The 7,951-nt window shown below is 32.6% G+C and overlaps 1 protein-coding gene across 1 annotated transcript in view; it reads left to right on the forward strand.

The window, feature by feature from the left end:
• Positions 1-7,597, forward strand: part of UFL1 (UFM1 specific ligase 1) — a 51,229-nt gene extending 43,632 nt beyond the window's left edge. Inside the window, exons 13-19 of the mRNA XM_032155534.2 lie at positions 607-724; positions 1,829-1,995; positions 2,085-2,215; positions 3,854-3,934; positions 4,239-4,324; positions 4,883-5,063; positions 5,661-7,597. Of these exons, the coding sequence (XP_032011425.1) occupies positions 607-724; positions 1,829-1,995; positions 2,085-2,215; positions 3,854-3,934; positions 4,239-4,324; positions 4,883-5,063; positions 5,661-5,879 (983 nt within the window). The 3' untranslated portion in view covers positions 5,880-7,597. The remainder of the gene's footprint in view (positions 1-606; positions 725-1,828; positions 1,996-2,084; positions 2,216-3,853; positions 3,935-4,238; positions 4,325-4,882; positions 5,064-5,660) is intronic.
• The last annotated feature ends 354 nt before the right edge of the window (positions 7,598-7,951 follow it).

Raw genomic sequence — 7,951 nt, forward strand, 5'->3', positions numbered from 1 at the left:
GGGGAGGGACAGCATTAGGAGATACAGCTAATGCTAACTGATGAGTTAATGGGTGCAGCAAACCAACACGGCACATGGATACATATGTAACAAACCTGCACATTGTGCACATGTACCCTAAAACCTAAAGTATAATAATAATAATAATAATAATAAAAAAGAAAAATTCCTTGATGTGTTTGTGAATAGTAAGCACTCCCCATTTTAAGTAATTTTTATAAGTTCTGGCATTTGTAGCTTTATGATACTTGAAAAAGATTAAAGAATGTAAAATTTGAACAATTAAAATATTACCTAATAGGTACAATGTTCACTGTTTGGTTAACGGGTACAGTAGTAGCCCAGTCCCTACCAGTATGTCTTGTATTCATGTAACAAACATGCATACGAAGCCCCTGAATATAAAATAAAGTATTTTTTAAAAAGAGATTTTATTATATATCCTCATTTCAAAATTGTTTTTACTAGTTGTTGCTGTTTGACATTAACAATTGAGTGATGAATGAATTATTGTCTTACTAAATATATTAATGGAGCCCTATTTGCCATTTGGTTGCATGTTTTTTTATTTATTTATTTAATTGCCATTGCTCATGTCTGTTATAGGAAAGAAGAAGCCAGAGATCAGTTTTATGTTCCAGGATGAGATTGAAGATTTTTTAAGAAAACACATACAAGATGCCCCTGAGGAGTTTATTTCGGAACTTGCTGAGTACTTAATAAAGCAAGTATAAAATGTATTTTTTCTGTTTTGTGATAGAAATTCAATGGGTTATTAAATAAGATTTTTTCCAAGATCATAGAAAGCCAATGTATTAGATATCTTCATTTCAAACTTGGAATTTAACCTAGCCACCAAATTCCAGATTTTATTTGCTTACAGTGACAGTTTAATTCAACAAATATTTGTAAAGTGCTTTGGGCAAAGCAGTATGGGAAATAAAAGGCAGGAGCGAGAAAGTGTCCTCACTCACTGATCTTACAGTCATAGATCTTGGCTGGGGAGAAAAAGACTGGCATTAACCACTGGCTGGTCTCTTCTATAGCATGAGAAATAACATTCAAAAGGAAGAAAAGATAATTTTCTATTTTAATTTGGCAGAAAGTAAACAGTGTTTAAGGAAAATATAGAGTAACAAATTCACTTCAGAAAGAATTTAGGCACTCCTACCTTGTGAATGGCTAAGGGTATTTTTATATAAAAATGAAGAAAATTATGTATAACTTGACCATTAGTAACTAACTAACCTGGTCATCCCTCAAGTTAGTTTCACTGTGTATGCTTCCATAAATACAATCCAGGATAGCAGTGTATCTAACTTTGATTTTAGAAATATAACTTCTGTGGTGATAATTTTTTAATATAAATATTTTTTGTGTATAAATATATTACAGAATTATAGTTTTCACATGTAAAAAAATGAAGTAGTTACTACTAATCATTTTGAACTGCTTTTTAAAATAATTATTTTAAGTTAGGCATAAAAATTTTAGAAGTTGAGAATTTTAATATGTAATTCCTGAAGGTGAAGAACAGATTTATAGTCTACTATTCTCCAAATTAATTTTAAAAAGCAATTTTGAATTATGGGGGTTTTGTTATTCTTGGTGTCTTAATTGCAGTAACTTTGAATACTTTAAAATAGAAAAAATTAATCTATTTCTGTTTTAATTCCTCTTCTTAGTGAACTTTTCTCCAAATTAATTTTATTTGTATAAAAAATAGAGCTCTCTATTCTTAAACCTTATTTCCATAGAAACAAAATTCTGTATCTACATAAATACTCAGTACATTTTAATAAACTAAATATATTTGTCTTATGCACAGACCTCTTAATAAAACTTATCTCGAGGTGGTACGTTCAGTATTCATGTCTTCAACAACTTCTGCTTCTGGGACGGGCAGAAAACGCACAATCAAGGACTTGCAAGAAGAAGTTTCAAACCTGTACAATAACATCAGGTTATTTGAAAAAGGGATGAAGTTTTTTGCAGGTATACTTAATCTTTGTTAATCTTATTTTTCATTGATTTTCATAATTTAGGGAATAAATTAGTTTTAATAAAGCTCCTTTATTTTCCAGATGACACACAGGCTGCTCTTACCAAACACTTGCTGAAGTCAGTGTGTACTGATATCACTAACCTCATTTTCAACTTCTTAGCTTCGGATTTAATGATGGCAGTAGATGATCCTGCAGCCATTACAAGTGAAGTATGTTAATGATTTCCCTACCACTATTGATGTGTTCTGTTTTGCATCTATACACATGTTATTTTATCTTACTTGGAGTAAAGAGGAAAAAAAAATACAGTAGAAGAAGTTTGAGGAAAAAAATCTAAAAGATTTTTTATTCAACTTTAGTACAGTATATATACAGTTGCTAGCAGGACTGGTAGTATAACTAGTCTGTTAGAAGTAATGATGCTTAATTACTTCAGAATAAACAGTTTTTTCCTAATTATTATGTCACATTCCCTCTTCCTAATGACTGGTAAATCCCATAACATTCTGACCCGTTTCCATAACTTTGAAGTTATTTTCCTTTAAGGACATCTCATTTCAATATTTAGACTTATTCCAATTAATTTTTTAAAACTCTAATCTCAAACTAAATTCAAAAGCTCATCTCTTCCCTTCTTGCGATGTAACGTAGAGAATGGCTCCCAGTTGCCTAGAGGAAGAAAGGTGCAATCTATCCCAAGATGACAACCCCTCCTCCTCCTCTTTCTTCTCTATCCTCCTCCCACCTCCTCTACCTCCTCCTCTTCCTCTTCCTCCTCCTCTTTCCTATTATTCTTCCTCCTTCCTCACCTCTCTAGGTCCACCTCAAGTTGGAGATTTAGGAAAAATGAGGGAGGAAAAAGTGTCTTGATGTGACTGACTACATGTCACTGCTTTGATCAAGGTCAAACCGTCTGATGTTTGTGGTGTTTGGTGATGTAGTTAGTCATTGCCTCATAGGCGATATAAGTTGTTTCCTTGGAGTGTTGTTTAGTTTCATGTGACTTCTCACAGTAAGGACCAACCCTCAAACAGAGGAACAGTTAATATTTCTTCCTCCTGCCTCAGCAAGGTGCTGGCCCCCTTCCCTTCTTCTGCTTGAGAAGCAAATCCCCAATTGTCTGGACAGTTTCATGTCTCCTGCCCTTATACCAACCTCTGTTGTGGAAAATACAGGAGATCTTGTTCCATGCCCTTTAAGGGCCACAGAAGGATTGGTGTGGGATTGGGGCAGGGAGGCTAGACAGGAGCAACTAGCCCCTAATCTTCCCAGACATTATACACTTCAGGGTCTGGTGTCAAGCCATTCTAGCAAGTCTGCTCCAAAATTTTATGCCAGAAGAAACTAAAAGACTCTGATCAAGAATACCATAAAACTTCAGTGGACACTTAAATGTAGAGAGAGGTGCTGCAAAGATTCCTCATACCATAGAGCATAACAAGCATCCAACCATGAACAAGAGCTCAGTCTCCCATCTTATAGGCATCCTTGATCTTTATGAGTGGGGCCCTTCACAGCTGGCTCTGGGTAGAGAAAAACACTCTCTTCCTACTCAAATGGAAGAATTAGCCTCTTAACCCAAATATTCTGTTTCTCACAAGGTCAATGACTCTCTCTAGTCTTTCTCTTACATTGATGGAGCAGGTGGGAGGAGCAGGGCTGTATCTAGCCTGTTTGGCTGATTGGCTATTGACTCTAATAATGTTTTTGTCTCTAATTTGAGATCTAAAATTCAAGAATATGATAAATTCCACTCAGCAACTTGTTACAGTATTTTTTTCACTTTATCTTATATCCATTGCATGTCAAAAGCACAGCACTGAATGAATTTTTATTTACCTCTACAGATAAGAAAAAAAATTTTAAGCAAATTATCAGAGGAAACCAAAGTAGCTCTTACAAAACTCCATAACTCTCTGAATGAAAAGGTAAGTTTTATTCTATTTACATGTCAGGGCTAGCAGTTTGTTACCAAGATCTTTGAGTAGATTTTTTATCAGAGTAATTGTAAATCCAATCTAAAACTAGTATTTTGCACTTACCTGCCTCTTTGAAATGTGAAGAGAAGACCAAGCTGCTGGCATTTTACCATTTTTAGGTCTATATCACAATTTCTAATTTATTGAGAAAGTCACCCTTTTAAAAATTGTATTTGGGATGTAAAATTACAAAACAGTTGTTAAATAGCTATACTTCTTAGGCAGTTATATATGGTATTCAATGCCTTTTCAGAGCATAGAAGACTTTATTTCTTGTCTGGATTCTGCAGCAGAAGCTTGTGATATTATGGTGAAAAGGGGAGACAAAAAAAGGGAAAGGTAACATTAAATTAATCTATATTTGGTAATGTTCCTAAATGTGGGACCTTTCATATCTGAAATTTGAATTTGACTGCCCGACTCTTACATAGAGAATATGTATCTAATGTGTCTAATATATCTAAATGGCTGTAGACCTTCAAGAATATTCAAAGTCTTAAAATAGTTAGATATTTCTCTCTGACCCTCTGGATCAAGTAGCAGAGTTTCTTTATCCTATAGTTCATCAAGCCCAGGAACTTTTTATTAGCTTGGGGACTTTCCTTACAGGAAACCTCATGTAAATCAGTGAAAATTTGTTTGACCTCCAGCAACTCAAAACAAAAAACATACTTTGAGTATTCCCACTCTATAGCTTTTTCTTTAATTTTGTAGCATACTAATCTATCCATGCCATTTAGGTTTTATGTGTGTATATCCCATATTGAAAAGTTAACTTAAAATATTTATGGAATTAGATAAACTAGAGAAGCTAAAAATTAACAGAAAGGGATGAATTGAAATTGATGAGAACTTCTTAAATTATGATAATGAATTTGTGTGCTTTTTTTTTTTTAGACAGATACTGTTCCAACATCGACAAGCACTGGCTGAACAGCTAAAGGTCACAGAAGACCCTGCTCTTATTCTGCACCTCACATCAGTCCTGTTGTTTCAGTTTTCAACCCACAGCATGCTCCATGCACCTGGAAGATGTGTCCCACAGATCATTGCTTTTCTTAATAGTAAAATTCCAGAGGTATTACATTTTCAATACACTTGAAACTTTCAAAGTTTTAGATTCTGAATATTTTGAGTGGATTGAGATGAATTACTATCAGCACTCAGTTATAAAATATATTAACATCAAAGCCCATTTCCAATAATGTGAACAGTGGATTAGGAGATTGATTTTTTAAAATTCCGCATAGCTCTTTCAAGAATGTTCTGAATTTGGAAATTAAGCTTTCAGAAAAGATACAATAATGTCAAATCTCCCGTTTCAGCTTCTTTAGGTTTAACGTATCCATCAAGGACCCATTCGAAAGTCTTGTCGTATCCCTTTTAGCTAAAACACCCCTCAGCTAAAAGGGAACTTCCCTATCCCTTTGACTGTATCTTTGGTGATAGAACCAGGCAAAGTCAACTTATGGTAAAGTGATGTGCATTCATGTTTTATCTCTTCTAAACTGTACACTCCTTGAGAGCAGAACCTGCTAGATTAGACTTGCTACTTACATGGCCAGTTTTTTGTAAAGATGAGGACCTTCAATGTGTATTAGTTGAAGAAATTCTACTTTATCTGTTCCACAAAAAGTTAAATTGTGTTGATTAACTTTTCTTTCCCTTTTCACAGGATCAGCATGCTCTTTTGGTAAAGTATCAAGGTTTAGTTGTAAAGCAGCTAGTCAGTCAAAATAAGAAGACTGGGCAGGGAGATTATCCCTCGAATAATGAATTAGGCAAAGAACAAGAAGATGTTGCCAATACTACTCGTAAAGAGCTTCAAGAACTTTCTTCATCCATTAAAGACCTTGTTCTCAAATCTAGGAAATCATCTGTGACAGAAGAGTAATGATCTTAATTTACGTTTGTCGTATAGTAAGCATTTTCCCCCAAGGTTGAAGGTGAGTGGTCACAAAAAAGTAGTCACTACACAACTCCCCTCTCCCCGCAAAAACCACCGCATACACACACAATTCAGTTAAAACAGTAGTGTTGTGTTAAATATAAATCTTAAAAAGATGTGAATTTTTGTAAATTGGGTTCTTCATGGAAGTTTTTTTTCACCTTATTTTCACACAAATACTAATGAAATTTTTCACATAAACATTATTTTCACATAGTTTTAAAAATTACATATTTCAGGTTTGCTCTCTTTCCAAATGTTGAATGAAAAACAAATTTTCTGATCCATTTATCCTTGGGGAAGGATTCATTTGTTGCGAGTGCCAGTATACTTAAATGTATACTTTATATACATTTAAGCAGAAATTTAAAATGTGCTTTTTTTTTTTAAAGAAACACTTCTGTGTCAGAAATGAAAATAAATCATGTATTTTATTTTTAAATAGAAAATACTTCAAAACTAAAATACAGAAATTTACAAAAAAAAATTATTACTAAGCCCTTGCTCTTATTTTTGGCAGAATAAACATTGATTTTGGTTGGGGCTACAAAGATGCCTTTACAGGTGCACAAGAACGCTGGAGTGGCCCGTGCATTGCTGTGTTCTATTCTAAAACAAGCTACTAACAAGAGAGAGAACACATGCAATTTATTACCAGTAAGCATAAGTCATATTTAACATTGGAATAACTAAGCATTTTCTACAAAGATTTTTCTTTGATGCAGTTTGCATTTGTACATTTTATTTTTTTAGTTCAATAGCTGCTCTGTCACATAATACTTTGTAAATACTAGTGTGAAAAACAGATAGGATGCCTTTTCCAGTGTTAGGAGCATCTGTAAGTGCATTTAAATCATTAGAAGCTTTTTTCCAAAACTAGAAACCCTTATTAAAAAATAGGTATTTTTGTTTTCTAAAGATTATTAGTTAAAAGTAACTAAAAGAGTTCCTTAATCATTTCAACCAAATGAATTTCAAGCAACAACTTACTGTTTCTCAAAAAGGGATTTAATTATTTTGAATATAATTATAAATTAAATTTCAAATATTTAAAAATACTATTTTATATAATTCCTTATGACATTTTAAACTTTATATTTTAAAATATTTGAATACGAAAAGATCAGTCTACCTCTACTCCATTCTAGACAAAGAAGTATTAATCCTTAGTGAAAGTAATTAATTAAATTGCTGACTTGGCATTATTATTAAAGTTGATAGGAATGCAACATTAAATTTAAAAATGTTTTCCCATGGGTAATTTTCTATTATATATTTTCATATGGGCAAAGGGAAAAAATGATAAATCCTCTATAATCACAAACCCCAGTTTCGTTTTGTTTATTCAGCTTCTAAAATATTGAACACCCAGACTTTTAATTCAACCTTTAAGAACCTTATCATTTATATTTGAGTAGATATCAAAGTAATCCATGTTTGTGTCAAACAATCATAGAAAATAAATACAAGAGACAGTGAAGCAAGTAAAAAGAAAAGCATTGTTTTAATGTGTTTGCATTAATTTTTTTCATTTGTCAAAGTGCTTCTTTTGTTGCCACAGTAAAGAACAGTTTTTATTGTTTTGTAAGTAAAATCACATAGCTGATTTTGTATGTAAATATTAATTTCCTTAATAAAAATTATTATGTGTTTACCGTGATCTTGATGGGCAGGGTTAAGAAAGTTATTTAAAATAAAGTTGCCTATTCTACTAAATTTTATAGTACTTTGAAGCTTTTATTAATTAACGCAAAGATTAATTGGTGCATATATTTATGTATATATATATTTTGAATTCTTATTTTGAACATTATTAAAGGATTTTTATTTTTCTTACACAAAAATAGTTCCATAGCTCTCAGTGTCTTTCATTCCTTGAGAGTTTGCCATTCTCGAACCATTTTATCTTAGTAAATTATTTCTCAATTAACTAACTAGATTTCAGCAAATGGGTAGCTGTATTCTTGCATATGCTAATTCCTGCTATTGCAGTCGGGGTAGAAATACTGGAAAATGTG

The sequence above is a fragment of the Hylobates moloch genome, unplaced genomic scaffold (genome assembly GCF_009828535.3).
Source record: "Hylobates moloch isolate HMO894 unplaced genomic scaffold, HMol_V3 SCAFFOLD_2, whole genome shotgun sequence".
Classification (NCBI taxonomy): domain Eukaryota; kingdom Metazoa; phylum Chordata; class Mammalia; order Primates; family Hylobatidae; genus Hylobates; species Hylobates moloch.